Source organism: Giraffa tippelskirchi, chromosome 11 (assembly GCF_054371585.1).
Source record: "Giraffa tippelskirchi isolate mGirTip1 chromosome 11, T2T-mGirTip1v1.2.pri, whole genome shotgun sequence".
Taxonomy (NCBI): domain Eukaryota; kingdom Metazoa; phylum Chordata; class Mammalia; order Artiodactyla; family Giraffidae; genus Giraffa; species Giraffa tippelskirchi.
This window is the reverse complement of record NC_137285.1, coordinates 123,662,872-123,687,628: the sequence shown is the minus strand read 5'-3', so window position 1 is coordinate 123,687,628 and position 24,757 is coordinate 123,662,872. Positions and strand designations below refer to the sequence as shown.

Sequence of the window (24,757 nt, the reverse complement as noted above, 5' to 3'; positions counted from 1 at the left end):
ATGAGAGCCCTCAAATGCCAGACTGAGGAGCTTGACATTTATCCTGAAAGCACTAGGAACCAAGCAAGCGTTTTGAGGAGGAGTCGTATGACCAGCTGGATGTCTTAGAAAGTCAGTGCTAGATGCTGGGTGAAGGTGGAATAAAGGGGTTGAGTTTAAATAAGGGGCTGGAGAATGACAAGGAAAGGGGGAAGTAAGCTGGGGCTCGGGGCAAGGAGGGATAGATGGAAGAGAGGGAGAATTGACAAGCCTTCCCGACAGATTTGACGAAGTGAGGGAGAGAGAGGGAAGAGGCAAATCAACTTTGAAGTTTCCAGACCAGGGATTAGACATTTACTGATGCCTTTGATAGAGACAAAAGATGTCAATATTGGGTATTGAGAATTGTGAGTGTTAGGGCCCTAATGAGATGTTCCCAGATATGTTCAGTAGGTAGCCGCGCTGGTGGTATAATGGTGAGCATAGCTGCTTTTCAGGAGGTAGCCTGTACTGGACATCTGGAGCTCTAGAGAGAAGGCTGGCACTCAGGGGTTGGTGTGAACCCCATGCTCCGTGGGGGTGGGGTGGAGAATTAGGGGAAACAGGGTCCAGCGCTCCAGTGAGGTGGTGAAAAATAGGAAGAACCAGCGAGTGAGACAAAGGGGACGCCGGCTGGAAGGTGGGAGGTAACAGCCACACGGGAGGGGCCGGGGAGGACACAGAAGAAGCGGCCGCCTTAGGCAATGAGGGAGGTAGCTGGGGCCTTTGGAGCCTGCAGTCCTTCTTAGGCGGTGGGCCCGGGGCGGAGGCCGAATCCCAGAGGTTGTATCCTCCCATCGCCTTGGACCTCCACCCGCCTCTCAGGAGCGTCCTGCTTCCCCCTCACCTTCCTCCAGCCCCGCAGCAAGCCCCACAAAAGTGTATGCTGGCCCGCTACGGGCCAGAGCCTGTGAACGCTGCACGCGCCGATCAGCACCATGGAGAAAGGCGGGGGGCGGGGCCTGCTGTGGGGCGGGGCCTCGCCGTAATTGTGCTGGGTCATTGGTTCCTGCCCTGGCTGGTCTAGAAGGCCGGTTCTAGGTGGAGGAGAGAAGTGCAGGCCCGAACAGTCTCAGGGCTTCTCCCTTTTCCACACTTACCCCCTCCCAACACTGCCTTGCAGCAACCCCTTCCCCAACATTCGTGCTGTTACTCCCTTGGCCCCATCAATTCAACCTCTTTAGGAGAGGGAAGCGGGGGGTGGGGGGGGGAACGACTGTGTACCGCGAACCTGATGGACACTCCCCAAACCTCATGACTCTTTGGGTCACTCATCACTCACATGAGAAAACTAAAGTGAAATTCAGAGAAGTGAACTTGCTCAGGGCACATGGCAGTGCTGGGGTTTGAACTCCCGCCTGCCTGGCTCTAAGTCTTGGAGGGCCCATAGTCCTGGATCTTGCACCTTATTCTTACAGACTCCTTACTTCTGGGGCAGCTGTGGAGGCTGGTGTGGCAGGGGGATGGACAGGAGACCCTCCCTCCCACCTGACCTGCCTGAGCATAATCCCAGGAGATTTTTGAGGATGAGGATTCCACCATCGTTTCCAGAGCAAGAGAACAGAAAGAAAGCTGAGGGCCAAGTGAGGCCTCAATGCACCAGCTCCCCTCCAGGAGGCACCCTCCTTTGAACTCCTCTGACTCAGCTTCTTACCACCAGGCTCCTCAAGGCGTGAAGGAGAGCTGTGAGAGGCCAGGACTGGACATAGTCCAGGGCCTTGGCTTTCAGAGCCCATAGAATGCCTTCCTGGCTGGCAGGTGTGGAGCAGCAAGGCCCCAGGGATGGGCCTGGGTGAGGACACAGTTTGCCACAGCTTTCAGAGATCTAAAATTCCACCTTCTGAGGCCACAATGGGAAGCAAAAACTCCCTCACATTTTCTTTCCTAACACTTCCTAAGCCACAGACTACTGCTCTCTGTAGCACTCAGCCTGGGCAGGCCTCCTGCACATACTCATTCATTCCTGTCCACCCCCACTACTCTGCACCCCCATGCCCCTCAGCAGGGTCAGGTTTCCACTCAGCCTCATGGGTTTTTCTGCCTTGAGCTTGGTATATGCGGCAGGAGTTACTCCCTCCACAGCTCAGAGAGGAAGGGTTACTGGTGAGAGTTATGTATAGCTCCTCTATCTTGGAATACACCCCCTTTTCCTGGGGCCCTCTCCTTGCCTTAAAAAACTCAGCTGAGAGACTTCCCTGGTCGCCCAGTGGCTAAGACTCTATGCTCCCAATGCAGGGGGCCTGGGTTCGATCCCCAGTCAGGGAACTAGATCCCACATGCCACAACTAAGATCAAAGATTGAAACTAAGACCTGGTGCAGCCAAATAAATATTTTCTAAAAATCCAGCTGATGTCCCCTCTTCTGGAAATGCTTTCCAACTGCTGGGCTCCCTCTAGGCACCACAGACCCTCCCCTCTGTCATAGGGCCAAGTACCCCCTTCCCCTTGCCTGGGTGCTTCTCCAAGGCAAAGCACAATCTGAATCATATCTGATGAGATTGGCCAGTGGTAGGGGTTTGTGAATGAATGAGGAAATTAGTGGTGGAACCAGAACTTGAACCCCCATCTCCTGCCTCCAGGTGTAGAGCTTTCTTTCCAGTTATTCACCTGACCCTCATCCCCAGATCCCATCCTGGCCCACCAGAACTGCACATGTCTCAAAATCCCTCATCCTCACACCTGTCTCTCTGGGCTCCTCTGTCAGCTTCTCTCTCTCTGTCTCCATTTCCATCTCTGCTTTTTTTCCCCAATCTATGTTCCTCTGTGTGTGTTTTTCCCTATGCCTCTCTGATCTCTTTGTATTTCCATCTTGATCTCTATGAGGCTCTGATCACTCTCTCCTCTCCTTCGTGTGTTTCTCTGCACCTCCCCGTCTCTCTTTCTCAGTCTCTCCTTCTGTGTGTGAGTCTTTCTTTTCCTTTCTCCCAGCCAGTCTCTCTACCCCTCCCTCCTCTCCCTCTCCGTCTGGGTCTCGGTTCCTCCTCCCTCCTCCCTCCCCCTTCTGCATTATCAGACCTGCTCCAACCTCCTGCCAGAGCCAGCCTAGCGGCAGAGGCAGTAACGGCGGGAGAAGCGGGAACTGCCAGGGCAGCAGGGCTGGATTAGGGTGTTGAGTCCAGCCTGAGTCGGGGACAGGCCACTGTGCTTGGTCCCCGTGCCTGCTGGGCCAGGCGCCCTGCCTGGAACCCCGGGCAGGGTGGACAGGGCGAGGTGCCACTTTAGTCTGGCTGGGGAGGCAGACGATGAGGAGCGATGGGGCAGGCATGCGGCCACTCCATCCTCTGCAGGAGCCAGCAGTACCCGGCAGCGCGACCGGCTGAGCCGTGAGTACTGTTGAGGGGCTGGGGTCTGGGTGAGTGGCTGCAGGAGGTGCTGTGGACTGGGTCCTGGGAATCCCTCCAAGGAGCTGGGGTTGGTGTAGAGCTGAGCCACGTGTTAAGATCGATCCTGCTCCAGGGTGCCTGGTTGCTGGACTGTAGCATGGCGGCGGGGGGGGGTGTGAATCTCTCTAGGGCGGGGGTGCCTGACATCAATCTAGGGCATGTTGCGGCTGGGGTCCCATAGAAGGGGCTGGTGGCTAGGGGAGGGGTTGGTGATGAATATGAACCATCCCTTCAGTGCCTGGGGGGTGGGGGAGGTCTGTGGGGAGTGTGTGTGTCGGTGGGGGGTGGGAGTTGTTGAGGGTGTTTCCAAGGAGCTCTGGAGTCTGATAGACTGATTCAGGACCCTGGAGAGATGTCCCAGACCAGGGTGTGTGTGTGTGTGTATGTGTGTGTGTGTGTGTGTGTGTATGTGTGTGTGTAGAGAGAGAACATGAATTATGAATAAGAGTGGCCCTGGAGCAGGAGAAGGTCTAGGGGAACTGCCCTCCATGGAATGGGGATTGGGACTCAGAGTCACCAATTTAGGCAAGTTTGTCCCCAAAGCCTCTATCCCAGAGAGAATCATGGGGCTGGTTGGAATGAGGCTCCTGTGCACCAGCCTCGTGAGCACCCACGTGCAGGGAGATGCATATGCAGGTGAGCAGAAGGGGCTCCGTAGAGGTGCCCCTCCATCATCTGAGGGTTCCTGAGGTAGCAGGCAAGTGACATGTGTCTCCAAGTCAGTGGTGGTGCAGGTCCGAGCCAGGCTATGTGAGGGTATGTGTGTGTGTATTTGTGTACAAATGTTGGGGTATAAGGGAACATGTGGGGTATCAAAGGGCATGTAGGGGTCCTTGGTGGTTGGGTATGCAGCAGGGTGTGTGAGCATCCCAGGGTGACTCTTGAGACTTTAGGTAAGAGAGTAAGAGTATGTGTGTTGGTGTGTGTGTGTATGTGTGTGTGTGTGCTTGAATTTGTCTATTGGCATGCATGTTAATATGTGTGCTGTGTTTGCAAAATAGAATGACTCAATATTGAGCATGTTGTTTGATTCTATGTGTATTCATGTTTGTGTGTATACTTGTTGGTGTCTGAATATTAGTGCTACAGTGTGTGTGTATGTGTGTGTTGTATAGGTGTCTATGTTAGCATAAGTGTTCTTGTGTCGGTGTGTGATCATGGTCCTAGTGTGCATGAGTGTGTATGTTGGTGCTTGTGTGGCTGGTATGTGTGTGTGTCTATATGTGTGTGTTCATCTGAGTGTGTGTGGGTGGCTGTTTCCTTCGCTGGTGGCTGGGGACACAGCTGGGACATTGTGGCCCACCAAGGCTGGGCGGAAGTGGCTAAATGTGTGACCACCTCCATGAGCTCAGGACAATTCATTCTACACCCTGCGGGGAGATGCAGAAAACAAATAGGCAATAGTGGCTCTGCTCTCTGGGGCCTCCTAAGCTTCCTAACATAAAATAGCTTGAACATAATTAAGCAGTAAAGACCAAGAACAAGCTGACAGGTGGGGGTGGTAGGCACAGTATAAGCAAAGGCCCTGGGTTGGGATTCGGCATGTGCCTGGAGCCATGAGGAGGCTGGAGAGGTGGGCAGGGACCATATCCTACAGGATTTTGACCTCCAGGCCTCTTGGGCTTTATCCTAAGGCCCCTGGGGAGTCCAGGAAGGTTTTGTACAACAGGGGGTGTAATCGGTTTTGGGATTTAGAAAGTTGCCTCAGTGGAACTATCAAGGTTGAACTGGAAGGGGAGGATGGGGGCCAGAAAGCCAGTGTGAAGGCTAAACCACTGTTGGTATCAGGGACGTCTGGGGCCAACTGGACGAAGGGGCAGATGAGACCAGGGGCTTTCTGAAGGGAGAGTTCAGGGGGCTTGGAAGAGAGGATAGGGGCAAGGGAGCATGGAGGTGGCTCAGGCTTGGGCTAGAGTCGGGGGTGCAGTGGCAGGACCTCAGAGGGTCTACATGTGGGAAAGGAAGAGCTCTTGGAAGGTTGAGACAAGGAAGGTAGTGGAGGGACCTGGTAGGGTTTATAGTCAGGCAGAGGGTTGGAGATCCTGGAGCCGTCTCTTCCCAGACAGAGAAAGCAAGACTGTTTGCTTTGTTTCTCTTCTCTGGCTGCCAGGCTGGGGCTGAGCCTCGGGCCCCTTTCTCTTCAGGCCTGCTCAGCACCTCTTGGTTGCCTGAGCTGGATGGCTCTGTGAGGGTTAACTGCCTTTACGCTCCTGCACCTTCCAGTTCCCCCTGCCCACCAAGCACTCCTCCTGCCACTCTTCCTGCTTCCCACTCCAGCTTCTTGTCCCTGGGGATTACTGATGGCTTGGCTGGGATCTAGCCAAATGGGGGAGGCAGGACTCCCAGCAATACCCTCCTTCAGCCTTAATGGACTGGAAGTCTCACCCTCAGCCGTGCTGCTGTTGGGTCCAGCCTGCACTCAGGCTTCTGCTGCTTCGGCCTTTCCAATCTACCCACTGGGCGTGCTTCCATTCCTGCATTCAGTCATTCATGTCTTCATTCCTTTATTCAACAGAGATCCCCCAGTGCCTGCTTGGTGCCCAGTGGGCTGGCCTCTGAAGACACGGAGAGCACACTGCCCCAGACCTAGCTTTCAGGGAGTGCCCAGTCTGATGAGGGAGGCAGAAGTGGAAACTTACAACCCTCCAGGGAATAGTGCTGGGCAGAGAGAAGTTGTGGGAATGAGGGACCCACACCAAGTCAGGGCGGCCGAAGAAGAGACATTTGAGCTGGATCTTGAGGGATGGATAAGAATTGCCCAGGCAGGGAAGGGCAGAGAAAAAAGCTTGTAAACGTGGGTGGATGTGAGAAAGTGCAGTGTGTTCAATGGACAGAGTTTGGATTGGCAGAAGTGAGAAGAGAGTTGAAAAGAGGAGGAGAGAGGCAGAAGGGGCCAGATTCCATGGGGTCTCAAGTGCCAGGCTAAGGGGCTTATAGAGGCTTAGACTTTTCCTTGTAAAATTAGGGAGCTAGGGAAAGGCTTCTGAATAGGAAACCTCTCGTAGGAAGCCCTCCTTGGTTCCCTCTTCCCTCTGACCCCATGACCCACCCTGAAGTCTTTCTCCCTGATGGTGCAGGATCAAGCACCATGGGACTTACCTGGTGGTCCAGTGAGTGGGACTCCGCTCTCCTGGTGCAGGGAGCCTGGGTTCCATCCTGTATGCTGCAACTAAGACCTGGCACAGCCAAATAAGTAATAAATATTTTTTAAAAATGCAGACCTGGCTCAGCCTTCCCCTGTGATGTCCCCTGTGTATGAGCTCCTTATCCAGCTAGCCAAGGAATTCCTCAAAGGCAGGAGCCACTTCCTTGTGCTTCTCCACCTCACTCACAGCAGTTTGGCACCCAGCACAGTGCAGCCTCCCAGGGCGGGGGGAGGACATAAAGAGCATCTGGGCCACTGTCTAGCATTTACTTCACTCCTCTCTACAGCATGCCCTCAGATCTGTCCAGCTCTACTTACATACCCCCTGGGTCAGGATGCTCACTCCTTCCCTCTTGGGCAGCCCTTCCCTTGTGGGCTCAGCTACTCCAGGCTGCCTGTGTAATTTTTTGATCCTGGGTCACTCTCCTTTCTAAGCAGGGCCAGGCTGGGGCATGGTGGTTCAGTAGTGCTAGGAACATGCCCTGGGCAGAGAGAGGGGAGAGATTAGCAGCCTTTATTCCAACTCTAGATGGTAAAACTGAAATGGAGCAGTCCCTGAGCCCTCTCCAAGAATAAAGATAAAGAAGCAGGCATGGACAGAGTAGGAAGTGAGGGTAGACAAGAGAAATTCCTACCAGCACAGAGGGGCTATAGAATCACCTGACTTCACAAGAGCAGACTGTGGGCATGAAGGAGGACGTTTCCAGGACGGGAGGGGGAGTTGGAGGCAGAGGCACAACTTAGCTGTGAGTGATGTCATCAGGGAGAGGGGACTGGAGGGGCTCAGACAGATAGAGGAGAGGGGCCAGGATTCATTCCTTCCTTCCTTCATTCAGCAGCCATTCAATGGATTGCTGCCCAACCAAACATGGCAGCCCTGCGGGGAGAGGGACAGAGCCAGTGACCACTTGGAGGGAAGCCTGTGGTCTTTCCTACCTCTGCCAGTGTCAGACGAAGACATTTAGGAGGAGGGGCCTTGGGCTGGCCTTAAAAGGAAGAGTCACTTCTCCAGACAGAACTGAGAGAGAGCTCCAGGAAGAGGGAATGCCACATGCAAAGACCTTGAGGTGAGCGCAAACATGGTTTTGTTTATGTGAGGACTATGAACGTTCCAAGTGGCCTAAGCATGAAGTTCAAGGGTAGGGGCGGAGGACTGGGCAGAGATGGAGCAGGAGAGAAGTGAGGGAATGGAAATTAGAGGACAGGAAGCACTTTCTGCCATGAAAGGGTCCCCCAGTAGCTTTGACATGTAGGCCTGCTGCAACTTCTTGGTCTCTCCCAGTGCCCCCAGCAAGACCTGCTGAGGGTCTCCTCCTCATTTGAGAATGGGGTGTTCAGTGAACAGAGACTCTGGAAGTGAGGGAGGAGCAGCAGCTGAAGAATGTGGGCCCCTTCCAGAAAGTGGCATGCAAATGAATGCAAAGTAATATGCAAATAAACCAGCCCAGGCTTGGCAGCTTTGGCTGGGAGAATGAGATGTCACCCCTTTCCATGCTGGCCTCCCAGCCCCCGGGACAGCCGGAGTAGCCTGGTCTGCTGCTCTGAACACTCCAGCGTGCCTGAACCACAGGACTGTGGCCTCTAGGGTGGGGGCCATGGGCTCCCTGTCAGCACCCCCATCCTCTCGGGGAAGTAGATATATTTAGTAACAGGGATGTTTTCAACACATTTATCTCCCATTGTTCAGCTGCCTGTTCCCTGGGAAAGGCCAGGTCCCTGGGGATGTGACCCACTTTTTTAAGTCCCTGAAGTCACCCTTCTCACTGCCTACCCTTAAAAACAGGGAGCAGTGGGGGCTTGGTGCAGCAGAAGGGATTTAAGTTAGACAACCGGGAAGACTTCCCAACAGTGTGGTTGCTGAGATATGAGAACCCTGGGGCTTCCAGGCTCTCACTCTTTGGATGGCTATCTTGGGTTCAGAGGGGGCTTTGAAAACAGGCTAGAGAAGGTGGTAGACAGACATAGTTTCCAGTTTCAGTAACTTTATTCTGTGTAGTCCTGGGTGACTTACTTAACTTCTCTGAACCCCATGCAAATAATGGAGTGGGAATAACAGTATTTTCCTGGCAAGGTGACTGAAGAATCTGGAAGTGGAGCGCTTAGCACCAGGCATGCAGCAGGTGCCCATAAAGGTTAGCTGCTGCCATTATGAAACACCCACACTCACCTACACTTTTAGAAAGATTCAGTGAGGGGCTGGAGGGGGAGAGACCAGAGCTAGAGAGCCCAGAAGCTGTCATCCTGTGGGTGAGACAAGGAAGTCTGAAATGGAGCCGTGGTGGTGGGAATGGTGAGAAGTGTGGATGCTCGGTGGGAGGAGCTGAGGGGCCTTAGAGACATGTAACCACCTCCCTAGGCTGCTTGGTCTGGACTGAGATTAATCCCCAGGGAAAACAATGGCGGAAAGGGCTTGATGAGGGCCTAAGTCTGTGGCCACGCCCATGACAGCCTGTGAGTCATTCTGGGAGTTGTAGTCTTGAGTGAACTTGCAGTGCGTATGTTTTGTACTGCCACCATGGATCCAAATCCACGCTCTGCTGCTGAGGCTGGCTGGGGCAGGCCCTGGTGAATGCTGGAACATTCGAGGCCCCAAAGGTGAAGCAGCCTGCATCCCTTCCCTCAGGGATCACTCAGCCTGCTGAGTGTTGGCAGGTGCAGGGGGCAGGGATAAAAGGATTAAGCCATAATTATGACTCTTCACACGTTCACAGAGAAATTTACAGCTTCCAGAGCACTGTGTTCACATCTATGATCTCATTTAATCCTCACCACAAACCCAAGAGACGGCTGTCTTCTAGATGAAGAGACAGAGGATCTGAGAGGGGAAATAACTGGCCCAGAGGTATTCAGCTAATCCCTAGAGCACAGATCTGTCATTGTTGTTCATTCGCTAAGTCGTGTACAACTTTTTGCTTGTGACCCCATGGATTGCAGCACGCCAGGCTTCCCTGTCCTCCACTATGTCCTGGAGTTTGCTTAAGTTCATGTCCATTGAGTTGGTGATGCACAGGTCGTCTGCCCCTAAAGCTCCTACCCTTTCCGTGAATTATTGTCCCAGATGGCAAAGGCCAGGCTTCAAAGGACAGACAAGATATGGACAATTAGACATCTCAGCAGAGGAACAGCTGAGCAAAGACCTGGCTCAAAGGTGAGAAGGCCAGGGTTGGGCTCCTTGGGATATGAGACTAAGAGACGGACTGGTCAGCCCCAGAGGCCTAGCTCCAGACTGAGTTTGGACTTCTTGCTGTGGCTCACCAGGATTTACCCAAGGGTTCTGAGCAGAGGAAGGAACTGATTAGAGCTGGTCTTGGGGAGGCTTGGACTGACTGGATGGAGGTGGAGAAACCCGAGATGGCCTGAGGCTTCTGAACTCCACTCCTGGTGCTCCCAGCACTTTGCTCTCTTCCTCTGGTAGGCTTCTTCTCAACCTCTCCTTCCTCCCCCACGCCGCCCTCCCCCGCCCCCGCCCCCCACTTCCTCTTCTTCCTCTGGCTTCTAACTATTGCCCTCCACCACAGCCTGGGGAGTGATGACCAGGTTACCTTAGAGCTGTGCTGTAATGCCACATATCTCCAGCAGGGGTGCTATCACATAAGTCCATTCTAGCCTGGGTCTTCAAGTTTGAAGGATAAGGAGTAGAGATGAAGGGTAGGGAGAGGAGAACCCATTGTTCTCCACTTGCGTTGTGCTGGAAGGTGCGAGGGCCCTGCTGAAATAACCTAGGGAGATAGGCTGAAGAGAGGCTGGACCCCACGCAACAGGGACAGATACACTGGAGGGGTTGAGCCTAGAGGCAAGAAATTTGTTCCTTACAGTTCTGGGGCAGGTTTAGATTTGGAAATGGATTTAGATTGAAATTATAGATGGTGTCTGGATTTCTACTGCATGGGGATTTCCCTGATACTGAGGTGAGGGCGAGGTTGGTTGATTTCTTTGTGTTTCTGTGTGTGTTAATGTGGCCTTCCAGTTGTATGTGTGTATATATGGCTCTGAGAAGGTGAGAGCATTTGGATCAGTGTTGTATAAAAGTGTGGGCATATTTATATGTGTGAACATGTGAATGTCCATTCTTATGCCCGATTTATTGTTAGATGGTTATACGCGTGCTGGTGTGGCTTGTGTGTATGTGTACCTGTGTATAGAGTGTTATGCACGTTGTTCTGGTAAAAATGTGTATAGATGTCTATGTCTGATTATGTGGGTGTCCATGTCTGAGCAGGAGAGCACAGATGAGTGGGTATGTGTGAAGGCTCAAATACCTGCTCTGCTGACAGCAAGGCCACACCCAAAGTATAGTTACTCAACCCTTTGTCTCCTGGGTACCACCTGTCTAAAGAAAGAGAAAAGTTGTGTGTAGACTTAGGCTGAATGGGCTGTCATGTGTGGGGCTGGGCTTCCCTTTGGGGACTCTGGCCTGCTCCTAGTCAGTGAAGGCCCTGGAAGGAGCAGATTGTCTCTATATTCAGACTCAGGTAGGGCCAGCCAGGATACTGAGCCATCATATTGAGATGCTGGACATAGCTGAGAGGTGTCTAGCTTCCATTCTCCTGTGAACTTTTAATGGCCACACCTGTGCCCTATTAGAAAGTTTCAGGGACTCTCAGTCCAATCTTCTCATTATATAAATGCAAATATTGAAGCCCAGAGAGGGGCTAGTGATTAACCCAAGATTATACTGCAGGATCCAGGGAAGGGTATCAGGGCTTGGAGCACAGAGAGGGGTTATGTCTGGCCTGGGATACCTCCCTCCCTCTAGCCTGGAGCAGGAAGGGAGCTCAGGGTAGAGAGTCAAGTCTGTGGCAGGAGGCCACCCCTGTACCTGGGCATTTTCACCCCTCCTAGGCCTCAGATGCTGCCTCTGAAGTTTCTACCAGAGCTTCTGCCTGCTGTGAGAGTCCTCCGGGAACCTATGAAGTCTGTCTCTCCGCAGAGCATAGAGGCTCAATGGAGGAGAATCCAGCAGTGGGGCAGGACCAGGGAGGGGCCTTCTCTAGAAGCCTCAGTGTCCTCATCTTTGCATCAGACACCTTTTTAGGTTTTGAGTGTTCTAACATTCAAGGCTTTCCCTAAAATCTCTCCATGGGCTCTTAGTACTGAGACAGTGCTGGGCCCTGGGGGAGTCCTGGAGGCTCAGCTTGGCTCAATGTGGGGGTGCAGGGCAGCCCCATAGGGGGAGAGTCTGCCCTAGGGAAGGAAGGATGGGCTTCCTGTCCATGGGGTGGGCAGGTATGAGCAGGGGCTGGGCAGCCTAGTTAGGGAGGCAGCCAGTGAGACTCCTGTCCTAGCAGGGAAGTTGGTGGCAAAGTCTCTGAAGTTCGTTCAGTCTGTAGCTGCCATGGAGGGGCCAGAGAAGGACATGCTGTCAGGCAAGGGGAGGTTTTTGAACTCCAGAGTGCTCCCCCTGGCAGCCTGGGCAGCGGGAAGGTGTGAGACGAGACCATCCAGCTGGAGGCAGAGAGCTCCCTCTCCTTGGGGGAATGCAAGAGAAATCTGTCTTCCTGGAGATTTGGAGTTGGAGGCAGGGGAACTGGCTGTGAGGATGATCTGGTGGAGATGGGAGTGCAATGGCTAGGGCTGGGCCACTCTGCAAAGGTTTTGCTGGTTCAGCACTCTTAGGGAAGGAGCAGACAGCAGACAGGGCAGACAGGAGGCAGCTTCCTTTGTGCTGAGTCGTGGGGAGTCTAGGGTGGGAGGCTGCTGGCTGGGGGCTCAGACTTTGGCTGTGAGTGAGGCAGTGTGGAGGCTTCCTAGGGCTGGGGGCTGGGCAGGAATTAGGGTAGGAGAGGAGAGGAGCAGGCAGCCCAGTATTGCATCCTTCCAAAGCCAGAGAGAATGCAGAGCTATCTTAGAACTTCAAGTGGGATGGGGCTTAGAGGCTAGATGGAGAGAACTAATGTTTACAGAGTGCCCTTTGTATGCTGGTGGGGGGATGGTTCCAGGATCCTCTGTGGACACCAAACTCCAAGAAAGCTCAAGTCCCTTATCATTTCAGTTGCTCAGTTGTGTCCGACTCTTTGCGACCCCATGGACGGCAGCGCGCCAGGTTTCCCTGTCCATCACCAGTCCCCAGAACTTGCTCAAATTCATGTCTGTCAAGTCAATGATATAAGTCCCTTATAGAAAATGTCCTAGTATTTGCATATAACCTCCTGTGTATTTACTTTAAATCATCTCTAGATTACTTACAGTACCTAATATAATGTAAATGCTCTGTAAGTAGTTGTAAATACAATGCAAATACTGTGTAAATGGTTGCCGGCAAGTGGCAAATTCAAGTTTTGCCTTGTGGAACTTTCTGGATTTTGTTTTTTTCAAATATTTCGATCCATGGTTGGTTGAATGCATAGATGCAGAACCTGCAGATACGGAGGGCCAACTGTAGATTTAAATCACCTTTAATCACCTCAACTATCCTTCAAGGAGCTAGCACTGTTTTGTGGAGGGGAAACAGATGACATACTCAGGTGGTTTAATTGAAGGTAGTTTGATGAAGCAATGATTACAGAGGTGGGGTAGGATTAAGAGAACCAACAGGGCATGTGGAGGCACTTAAGACTAGCATCTGGGAGACCCGAGGAGCAAGGAGAGTGCTCCAGACCCAAGCTGGGGTTCTGGATGAGAGCTGCCCTACAGAGGCCATCAGAGGAGGTGGGGTGGGTGAGGGTGTCAATATCCTGGGTCCTCTTACTTCTTACCACCCCCTCCCACCAGAACCAGATTGGAGGCCAGAGAATAAGGGAGCCTGTCGAAGCAGTGCTGGAAGTCAGCCTTGGGGCACAGAAAATGGCAAGAAAGGATGGAAATTTGGAGGGACAAATGGATGATGGGAAACTGAAACCCAGAGAGGGTGCCCACTTGCCCAAGGTCACACAGCCAGTAGGTCTCAGAGCTGGAGCCAGAAACCAGGCCCTGCCTCTGAACACCCACTTTGTCGTGTCCAGTGGGGCATGGTGAGTGGACTAGTTATCTGCTCTTGGGCTCGAGCCACTTCCCTGTCTGGGCAGCCCCGGGGCTGCTGAAGAGTGTCATCCAGGCTATGGTAAACTTTGGGTTTAGGAAGTCCTAAGTGAAGGGAGAGTTAGAGGAGCCAGTGAGGAGGCTGGTGTGGAGACCCAAGTGAGGGGCAAGAAGGCTGCATCAGGGTTGGCCGGACACGTGAGTGGCATTGACAGGTCAGGGGAGGAGTGACAGCACCCACTCCCAGCTCACCTGCCTGAGCTAGGGCCCTAGTTCCCCAGTGTCTGCCCACCTATGCAGGGATGTGTGACAACTCAAGATCCCCCTCCAGGGGCACTCCTCCCTGATTCATCCCATCCATGGCACCCATAAGCCACCCTCTCCGACCATGGTCCCCCAGGAACAAAGTTATGTCACTGCTGCCTCGTCTCTTAATAATACTTATGACATGTCCACTGCCAAATCAGATTAAAGTCCTCCCATTTAGACTTTCCTGCTGGAATTTGATCTCAATCCTTCTTGCTACTCAGAGTCCGGTCCTTGGGCCTCCCTGGGAGATGAGTCAGTGAGATGGCCCCTCCTGGTGCTGGGGTGGTGAGGGGCCTTGGCCCAGTCAGCTCATCTGAGTGCCCTGTGCCAATGGGGACCCACTCTCAGCCTCTGCTGGGCCTTAGGCCGCTGACTCATTATCAGCGATAATTAGCATCTCCAGGGCAGCCTTCCACCCCACTGAGTGCTTGACAGTCATTAGGTGCTATTGTGAGAGGCTGCATTGCCACCCCCAGCCCCAGGCTGCTCCTCTAGTACCAAGAGCCCTGGCCACAGACACACAGCTCCAGGCCTGGGGGAAACAAGTGCAAGCAAAGAGAAAACCAACACAAGAAGAAGCAGACCACGGCCCACAGGCGTGGAGAGCCCCACACAGAAACATCAAAATACACCAGGAAACAGACACAGAATCAATGTAATGTTTGACCTGAACACAAAAGAAACAGAGTGAACAGCAGTACCCTTGCATACAACCCAGGTATACAGAGGCAGACACGCAACACAGTTGTGGATTCAGCACATGCACGCAGAAACACTTCTACTCCACATAAACACAGAATACCCATCAGGTGGCCAGGTCAAGCTCCCTTGGGTTCCCCACCTGTCCAGCATCTCTCACTCTGGGCTGTTCCATATGCTGTTCCTTTTGCCTGGAACACCTTTCCTCAATGGCCCCTCCCTTCATGGCTAACTCCTATCATTCTCCAGGTCTTGGTGGCCCTTCCATACTCCCCAGCCTTGGAGCTCCCCTCTGCCACATAGCATCACTGATGGTTTTCCAACCAGTCTTTACAAGTTTGGGGATGAAGGCTTTTTGCCTGTGCTGGGTGAGGTGATGACTAAATTCTGAGTGGGCGATTAGGGCCGAGAAACTTTGGAAAGAGTGAGTCAGGAATAGCCGTGAGGAGCCCTGGCTACTCTGGGCCTGAGCAGGCATTTAACATACCGGCCAGCATAGCCGGATGCCCTCTGCCTCATTTTTCAGATTCTGATTCCTTTTGCCTTTCTTCCAGGCTTGTTGCCTGACCCAGTTCCCTCCTTCCCAAAGCCGGCTCAGCTTCTTGCCACCTCTCTGAGCTCACACAAAGGCTCATTTGCCATCTTCGTTTGGGTGTGCTCCACCTCCACTTCTAAGCCTAGTGAAAACCTCATTAATGAAGGCCTTGGGTCAGAGGCACATCCTCCGTGTATGGCTTCCTAACCCCCACCACTTAGAGTGGGAAAGGGAGGTGGCGGAGACAAGTGATCATGAGCCCAAGCCTTGGGCACTGCCTCCTGGTTCAGCTCTCAACTCCTCCACCTCTTAGCTGCAGGATCTGTGTTGAGTTCTGCCGCCTTTGTTCCCTCTTCTGTAAAAGGGGGACCATAATAGAGCCCCCCTTATTAGGGCTGCTGTGAGGATGAACTGAGACAAAGCGTGTGATGCACCTGTGCTCAGTTCAGCTCCATCCCTGGGGCCCGCGTGAGAGCAGGGGAGCTAATGAGATCAAGCCAAGTGCACCCAGGAGGTGCCTGGTGAGTCCTTGCTAATTGGAACTGAGTGAAACCAACGTCTGTGGTGTGAGCACCTACTGTGTGCCTTCCGTAGCTGGTTTTCTGCACCTCCTTGCCTCAGTTTCCACATGGATGCCAATTCTGCATGGCTTTTATACTATGGCCCAGAAGGTGGGGGTGTGACTTCTTTAAAAAATTCTTCACATCCACTTTATTGAGGTATAGTTTACATACAGTAAAATCACCAATTTAAACTGTATGGTTCAATGAGTTTTGGTGAATCTATACAGTCATATAACCATCATTATTTCAATCACAAAAAAGATTATTTTTATCATCTCCTGAGACTTTCCCTGTGCCCTTTGCAGTCAGTACCCCTTGGGGGTGATGTCTTCCAGGGCTGTGAGAGGTGCTGGTTTTCCTTGAGCTGATAACCTGGGCACAGAACAAGGACTGCTTTTGCATGCTGGGAGACACCAAGGAATGGCTTGTCCTCTCTGAGCCTTAGTTCCTGTGGACTGGTGAGGAGCCAGAGGCCAGGGAAGGGCAGGGATGCTCAGGCCACAGTGTCCTGAGGGTCAGTCCTGGGTCTAAGGGCTGGGTCAGCTGGGAGTGGTGGCCTCAGAAATCCACAGTGTGGATGACAGAGATTAGGGGGGTGGTGTTTCCCAAAACCCTCCCCTCCTGGAATCAGATGTGCCCCATGGCCCAGGTGGAAATGGCCACATATTGTCCAAGCAGGGGCTTGTGAAACATGATTCCACTTCTTATCTCCCCCACCAGGGACCATAAACCCCTCTGGGACCAGCGATTCCCCTAAAAGAAGGGGGCTCTTTTGTTCCCCACTCTCAGAACCAAATATTAAAGCAATTATGTAACTAGCAATAAATTACTTAAAGTAGTGACTCACTCAGCTTAATTAGAGCACGAGCAGGGAGAGATTAAGGTATTTTTAGAGCACACACCTCACTCCCTCCTGTGGAGGGAGGCCTCTGAATAAGGTGGGGGTGGAGAAAAGACTGAGAGCTCATGGGAGGACCCCAGGTGTCTGCAAGGAGATGAAAGCTGATCCTCTGCCCACTGAGGTCCCAACAAAGAGAGGGTAAATCAGAGCTGCAGCAGAAGGGATTCAGATAAGACTCAAAGAACACTTCCCAGTGGTGCTCCTTGAAGAGCTGGGACAGGTAAACAGATTATGAGCTCTCTGAGGGCAGACACTATGTCTGTGAGCCCCTCTCCACCCAGGAACAGAATAAGAATGAGACTTGGGGTCAGACAGGGATTCCAGGTGGCGCAGTAGTAAAGAATCCACCTGCCAAAGCAGGAGACACAAGAGATGCGGGTTCAATCCTTGAGTCAGGAAGATCCCCTGAAGTAAGAAATGGCAACCTACTCCAGTATTCTTGCCTGGAAAATCCCATGGACAGAGGAACCTGGTGAGCTACAGTCCATGGGGTCACAGAGTCGGACACAACTGAGCGACTAATACACTTGGGGTCAGACAAGTCTTGGTTTGAATCCCACCTTTACTGGGTACTAGCTGTGTGGCCTTGGGAAGTTCCTTTATCACCTCCAAGCTTCTATTTTCTTCACTGTAAAATGGGCATAAGAATATCCCCCTTTGTATATATTGTAAGGATCAAATGGATTACTGTGACATGTGAAGCAAACCCCAGTACTGACTTTACAGGACCCAAACCTCCAAAGGGCAGGAATTAAGTCTGTTTTGTGTAATGTATCCCAAGCTTCATTCACAGGGCCACACATAGTAGGCGTTCAATAAATGCTTATTGAGTGAATAGATGTTAGTTTCATTTCCATTCTCCAGATCCATATGGGCTCCTTGTTTTGAGGTTTTGTGAATAAAGGAACTTGGTGAGTAGAGGGCAGGGGTGCCTCACAGGTGGCATTTGCCCTTTCTCTCTCAGGCTGAGAGGAACAGGTGACTTCCAACAGAAAAAAGGCAGACTTCCGAGGAGAGGCCTGGGAGGGTTCAGGACCATGGACAGCCCCAACTTGTGTTTCCTGTGTGACCAGGAGACTTGCTGGGATGAAGGGTCCACCGTATGTGCCCTCCACAACCCCGGTGGGAGGAGGAGCCAGCAGTCCAGTCTGACTGGGGAGACTAGGACCTTCACCCACCATCACTGGGAGTTCAGAGGAGACAGAAGAGGGCAGTGTGGGGTGTCCTGAACAGCCAGGCATCTGCAAAATGTGGTAGCAATTCCGACTCTGTTGGTGTCCTGGGGGGATTAAATGAGTTACTTCTTAGGAATGCCTGGCACATGCCTGCCTGGAGAGGGCACAACATGGGTTCACTTCCCTCCACCCCTTCTCAGCCCCTGTGACATGAGGAGGGACGTCCCCCTGCTCTGTTGAGTGAGCACTGCAGGGCCTGGACATCTGCTCACTGGCCCCAGGATGGGAACTTCCTATTCCGGCCTCCACTGACCCCCACCTATGAGATTCGACTGAGATAGGCACACAGTAGGTGCAAAGGACAGCCCGGGGAAGGGTCTGCCCTCCTCCTTCCTACCAGAGCATTGGGAGGCTGAGAGAAGGACACAGATGACCCTCCCCCAGGCCCAGAGCCCCAAGGCTCCTGCCCCCAGTGACCACTCTGATCAGTTCTGACCAGCTCTCCTCACACCTCACGGCCTTTCAGAGCTCAGGCGATGAATTAGTGATGACAGCATCTCAGCATCACTATGACGACCAGGCATGTCCTTAGCCTCCAGTCAGAGTACAGTGGCAGAGGCCAGAGATCCCTTTGACTCTGGGCCTTGGGACTGATGTGTGTGTGTGACAGGGGCCAAAGGGGAGAGAGGGTAGGGCAGGACCAGACACAGGGGCTCCATCTGGAGAGGACTAGAGTTCATTCAGATTGTTAGCTCCACAGGGACCTTGGAGACAGCTGTTTCTCTCATCCTCCTTTCACATCTCTTTTCATTCCTTCCTCCTTCATTGCTTCCTTCCATACCCCTAAGCCCCTTCCCTGTCCAAGGTCCTGAGCTGCCCACCACCTTCACACACACCCCTAAGTCGGGGAATGAGGCCCAGCCTGACCCTCACCCTTGGGAGCTCAGAGTGAGGTGGGGACATAGACACTTCCTGGTCTAGGCTCCAGAGAAGGTGTGTTGGCCACTGGTGGCTCTGTGAAGGGGGTAGTCCTGGCTTAGCCCTACCAGGGTCTGTGCCAATGGCTTTGCAGAGGGTGTGATACCTCTTCCATCCCTGGTGATTGAGCAGGAGATTTTCCAATGGAGAGACAGAGGTCCAGGGAATTCCCTGGCAGTCCCTGGAAATGGTTAGGACTCGAGGCTTTCACTGCCAAGACCCTTAGTTCCCCTACTGCAAGTCACACCACTGATCAAAAAAAGAGGAGAGACAGAGGTCCAGAGGTGAACTGGTTAAACCATGAGGTATAAGTGCATAGGTGAAACATAAAGAGGGATGGGGGATTGATGAAAGTCTAGAACAGCCTAAGTGTGGGGTCTGCTGTGGGGAGCACAGGAGGAATGGAGCCTGGGGAAGGATTGGGAAGGAGTCGATGCAGTGAGGAGTTGTCAGTTTTTCTCACAGGGGAAGAGGAGCCCCTGAAGAATGTTGTTGTTGTTGCTTGTTCCCATCCCATTTTAGGGATGGGAAAACTGAGGCCCAGAGAGGGAAAGTGACTGGATTCAGCTCAATGAGGTCCTCAGGGACAGCCTGAGACTATGGGCTCTGCTAGGGTCCGCTAGACCCCAGCTAGGGCTTCTTGCCCCCGACTTGCTGACCTGAATTTTCCCAGGTAACCACTACCTCCAGTGGGTGGGGAGGCCCGTGAATGAGTTTGCCCTCAGATTTAAGGAAATTTGCATAGGTATGGGTTGTGCTTATGGCCCTTCCTACCTTGGAAGGATTGGGTGTGGGTGAGAGGGTAGTGGAGGAGGGCATCCAGGTAAGGCCCTGGAGGAATTCAGGGGCTTGGCTAAGGTCAGCAAGAAATTAGAGTTAGAAATTGAATCAAGCTTGAATCTTTGGGCTCCCAGCCCCACACAGTGCCACGTCCCCTTACGTTACACTTTCAGGGAACTTCGGCTGAGTTGGGCACTGATATAAGAGGCAAAGGCCACTCTGAGCCCCTCACACTCCCCTAAGGGTTCTTCCTGGTTCTGGCATCTGCTATTGGGCCTGCTGAGGCTGGAACTCATCTGGGCTGAGAGGAGACATTTAGCTCCATTGTTCTGATGAAGAGGTCCCTGAACACTGAGGTCCCAAGGTAACAGTGACTCACTCAGTAACAGATCAGAAGCAGACTGGGCCTGACTGCCTGGCCCTTAGCTTGTCCACACTTCCCCCACCCAAAGCTGTCCCTTGCCTCTCTTCATCCCACTGTGCAGCCTTGCCGGGCCTGCCAGCTTTGATGGATGGCCCCATGTCTCAGCCTCCCTCCCATTCCTTTCCGGATGCTGGGCTTTAGCCTCCTAATCACCAGTCCTGCCTGGGGTTCTCCAAGCCATCCATCTTTCCACATGACCTCACCCAGTGCGGGTGGGTTTTTTGGGGTGCAACAGGTCCCCCTTCTCTAAGGCCAAGCTGAAAGTGTGGCTGCAGGCCCTACTCTAGGGGAGTCAGGGGTCAGGAAGCTGTTTACACCCCCTTGCTACAGGCCAGAAATCCCCACCAGAACTTCCAAGGGAACTTATACATGCATACATGTGCATATACACATGTGAGCACACATGTGCATATACACATGTGAGCACACACACTTGCTCACAGTAACAGTATTAAAAGCTTTCATGTATCAAAAAATACTGTATGCCAAGCATTGTGCCAGAGCTCTGCAAGTATAACCTCATTCAGTTAGTTGATTACTGTTGATAACGCCAATGTACAGATAAGGAAACTGAGGCTCAGAGAGGTTAAGTAACTTGCAAAGAGTCACATATCCAGAAGATGGAGGAAATGGGATTTGAACCCAGGTCATATTGGCTCACTTTTGTATTTGTCACTTCTCTGTTCTACTGACTTATGCATGCACACAAGTGCACACACACACATGAGCACATGCACACATGTGCATGCATGAACACCAGCCTCTGTGTGGACCCCTGCTCCGCCTATCTCCCTGGACCTGGTTCCTAAGGAGTAGAGAGAGTGCTGGGCTGAGGAAGAGATGAGGGGTCACTACTTATTGTCCACAGGCTGCCCCCAGACTCTCACCCTGACAGTGACACTGATCAGCCATGGAGGCTGCATGGAGGAGGCAGCCTCTAGGCAGTAGGAAGAGGAGGCTGAGAGGCAGTCGATCAATTATTTACCCCTGCAGCACCACCTTCCAGGAACCTGGGCCCAGGGGAGTGTGGCGCTGTGGGTTGATCATCTGGGATGCAGCCCAGGTTCCACGTGCGGGGTGTGTGTATGTGGAGTGAGGCTGGCATAGGTCCCCTGTCTGTCCCCTTCCCCCTACTTTGCCAACCCTACACCTTCCCCGTGTTCTCCCCGCTGCCCCCCACCATGGGCACTGCAGCTGGGAATCAAGCTATCTGTTCCCAGACACCTATGTGCACCCACTCCTGTGGGGTTACTGTGCTCTAGAGGCTGATCCTGGGGTGGCTGCTTCGAGGTCAGGAGAGGTCAGGCAGGGAGGTCAGGGGCCAGGTGTTGCCGGAGGTGGGAGTGGGCCTTCATAGACCTCTATGGCCAATTTAATAAGATAATGAATGTAAAGTGCTTCATACCACCAGGGCATGCAATAGGAGCTTAGTCTTTGCTGGTTCCTCCCTCGGGAGTCTGCAGAGAGTGAGGCTGATGGGGGTGGATGGGATGCCTCTGAGGATACCCGAGCTTCCAGAGGGACTGTCGGGTCCCACTGACAGTGTTAACAATGGCAGGAACAATTTAGCTCTGAGAGAGGAGGGAGAGAGATTAGTACCTGACAAGTGACAGAGTCTAGCCAAGCATTATCATCTTTCTGACATGGGGAAGGGAACAGCTGGTGCTGGGAGGAGTGGTTGGGACACTCCCCACCTTCCTACTGGGAAGGGCCCCTGACTAGGTCTGGGTCACCCCCTTCCTGGAGCTGCTTCCATCCTGGCAGAGGGACCTCCACCAGGCCCTCCAACTTGCACTGGCCCCCAAGAGACCTGGGTTCAAGTCCTGGTTCAGGCACCTGCTGGCTGGTGCTGGTTAGGGCAAGTCACTTTCTACCTGGGGGCCTCTGTCTTCTCATCTGTGGCAGGTCCCCAAGAGGATTAAATGAGATGTCACCTGTCCAGTGCCTGCCATTTCCCTGCCCACAAAGGGCCATGCTCCCTTGGGTTCCCCAGAGCCTGCCTTCCCTGTTCACAGCCCCAAGAGCCACAGCTGTGGTCCATCTCTACCCTGGACGCCATCTGCTCCACCTTGGGTCCCCACTGTCCTGACACAGAGCCTGTTGTTGAGGAAGAAGGTAGTAAGGGGATCCCATTGCAGGCTCTGTCATCTTCTCTCTCAATCTGGGGAGAAGAGTGGGAGGACAGTGGACCTCTCTGTACTGACGGTGACTCCACGGGGCACCAAGGCCTGGTCTGTCTCCGATGGGTGTGGGCACGGAGTTCAGGACTGGGATTCCCAGGGCCTGACTTGCTACTGTTCCGGACACTGCCCTACTGTATGAGCTTGGGCAAGACCTGTCCCGGGGGGTGGGGTAAGAGAGACATGGAACCTCTCTGACCAGCCTCTCTTCTGAGGGTCTGTACCTGGACGATTCTGTGTTCTAGGGGAGAGGCTTGGTGGTGGGGTGGTGGTATAAGGCTGGTGACCTCCATGCCACAGATGGGCAGACCCAGGAGGAGGAACTTGGGACTGGGGCCAGCCTAGGACTCCTGTGATCCCAGTGCCTTTTGTCCCCATACTGCCCCTGCCGCTGTCTGCTCTGCCCCCAGTCCCGTTGCCCAACCCCTCTGCTCCTCTATCCCTAGTCCTCTCTTCCTTTATTCTGTCTCTGTATTGCCTCCTGCCTCGGGCTTATCTCCTTTTGTCACACTTCAATCCATCTCTGTCATTCCCCTGCGGCTGCCTCCTGCTCCCTGGCACACCCTTTCCCCCCTTGCAGGAGCTGGGCTTGTCTGAGAGTCAGTTCCTCTCTATCACTTGCGTGTCTCAGAGTCTCAGCTCTTGTCTTCCTCCACCTTTCTGAATCTCCCTCTCTCTGACAGTGTCTCTGTCTTTTGCTGTCTCTGTAAGTCTCTCTCTGGCCTTGTCTCTGGGTCTCTGTCTCTTAGGACCTGCCTGGTCCTGTCTTCTCTGCCTCCCTTCCTCCCCTCGCAAGCCCAGCCAGAGCAGCACGTACAGCCCTCCAGCCTGGAAAGCGGAGTGGTCCACCCTCCCTCTCTCTCTTGCTGGTTGCCTTCGAGGCCCCTGACAATTGCCCTCCACCCCTCACCACGCAGGGCCTCGTTGCTAGGCCTTGGGCTGGCAGCACCTGGCTTCCATAGCGACGGGTGCCTAGAAACAAAATGCCACGTCTGCCGGTCCCGCACGGAGTCTTGGCTGATCGAGCTCCTTTCGATCAATCAGGACAGGAAACATAGCCGTCTCTGGGCTGCCTCCAGCTTGAAGAGGGGAGAAGAGGAGACCACAGTCTCTGCCTTCTGGAACTTGGGGAGCCACTGGGGTGAGAGGAGCTGCTCAATTGTGGTCCTGAAGTCAAAGAAGGAGCCCTCTCCCCTCTGGGCTCTTCTCAGAGGCATACATTTGCAAGGGGCCAGGTTTGGGTCGCTGTTCTACTATTTCTAGCTGTGTGACTTTAGACAAATGACCTCCTGTCCTGGGACTGTGGTTTTATCAACTGTAAAGTTGGGCTAATAATATAAAGATGATTAAATAAGAGAATCACTTGTGTGGGCCTGGCACTTAGTAGGTAGTCCCTGATGGCATTGTTGTTCCTGCCCCTTCAAAGTTGTCTCAGATTTAATTAGCAGAGATGAGGGCGATGGAACCTTAGGCATGGATAGTGGTGTGAACAAAAGGTGGAGGCTGGAAGGCAAGTGTGGGGGCTCACAGGGGCCCTCTCCTCACCAGTATTCACAGAGAGGCAGCCCACAGACCAGCAAGCTCTGAGGGCCATGGAAACCCCTGGAGCTGGAGTCCTAGAGTCTTGATGTTATAGGCAGTTAGAATAATAGAGTGTTAGGATCTTGGGCTCCAACATTCTCAGGGCTCCAGGCTCTCCATTCATAGGCTGTAAAAAGCACAGAGTTTTCTAATAATGGGATTTACAATAGAAGCTCTGATTTTCTTAGATCACAAAGTTCTGGGAGTTCTTGGAACCTGGAAGACACACACTGGGTCTCCCTCTATGACTGTGTCTGAATAGGTAGAGAGTTTTCAGAGCATGGGGCTTTGGGTCCCTGTTGCTTAGAATTTCTTGTGCCTTGGCATCCCTCATGGGCTCAGCTCTGAGCAGTCCTGATGTGTGTGTGTGTGTCCACGTGCATGGGGCACTGGGGTCAGTGACCAACTGCAGCCCAAGGCACCTCTGGAGAAGGGCCAGACCAGGAATAGCCGGTGAAGGAAAGCTGGGCAGCTCATGCCCTGCAGCTGTCCAGGTGGTGCTGGGTGGGACTCTGGAAGCCATCCTTGGCCAAGGACCTGCTTGCCTTCATCCACGCAGCCTGCCCAACAGGGGTCAGGAGGAAGCATCCCATGGGACATTCTTAGAGCTAGAGTTACAGCAGCTCCTTGGGGTCCTGCAGACTGGAGGTCAGGAGGCACCTGTGAGGGGAGGCAATGGGGTAGGTGGGAGCTTGGGGGATGAGAGAAAGAGTGGGCTCGGTGGGGGGATAGTGCTCAGCGGAGTCTGTGGTAGTGATTCTCAGCACCACACTCTCTCTGCACTGCCCCAGCCTCCTGAGGATAGTGGTTTGGGTTGGGGGATCCTGAGCACCCTGAACCCACCTGCCTATAGTAGCCTGAGGTAGGCTGAGAGGAACGAGCTCCTTTTCCCACCTCTGCCCAAGGCTGGAAAGGCTGGTGGAGCTGTTGAGACAGCTGGGATCTGCCTTTCCTTTTGCTCGTCTTCCTTCCCAGTTTCCATGGGAATCATGGCTCAGGATGATCAGGATTTGACAGGATGGTGCTGTGGGAGGAGTCAGCGTCAGGCAGAGCCATCCCACATGGGCAGGAGTCGGCTGCCAGGAAAGTGAGCTCCCCATCCCTGGGAGCATGCAAGCAGAAGCTGGAT

At 53.2% G+C, this 24,757-nt stretch overlaps 1 protein-coding gene and 1 long non-coding RNA gene across 9 annotated transcripts in view; one reads left to right on the top strand and one right to left on the bottom strand.

Annotated features, from left to right (window-relative positions):
- Positions 1-24,757, top strand: part of PDE2A (phosphodiesterase 2A) — a 98,220-nt gene that overhangs the window by 835 nt on the left and 72,628 nt on the right. For 2 of the 8 annotated variants that reach the window (XM_081539482.1, XM_081539487.1), the window contains exon 1: positions 23,815-23,890. Coding sequence is in view for 1 of the 8 variants with exons in the window: in XM_081539477.1 (XP_081395603.1) it covers positions 3,271-3,341 (71 nt within the window). In the remaining 7 variants the exon portion in view is untranslated. Of the gene's footprint in view, positions 1-3,270; positions 3,342-7,382; positions 7,614-23,043; positions 23,189-23,814; positions 23,891-24,757 lie in introns of those variants that run through there. The other 6 variants (XM_081539485.1, XM_081539488.1, XM_081539477.1 and 3 more) reach the window with 6 other exon arrangements.
- LOC145525778 (uncharacterized) lies at positions 17,318-23,769 on the bottom strand. Its single transcript, XR_014068394.1, has 3 exons — positions 22,997-23,769; positions 21,273-21,438; positions 17,318-17,789 (listed from the first exon to the last, which is right to left on the bottom strand). It is a non-coding gene; the product is annotated as an uncharacterized LOC145525778 (long non-coding RNA).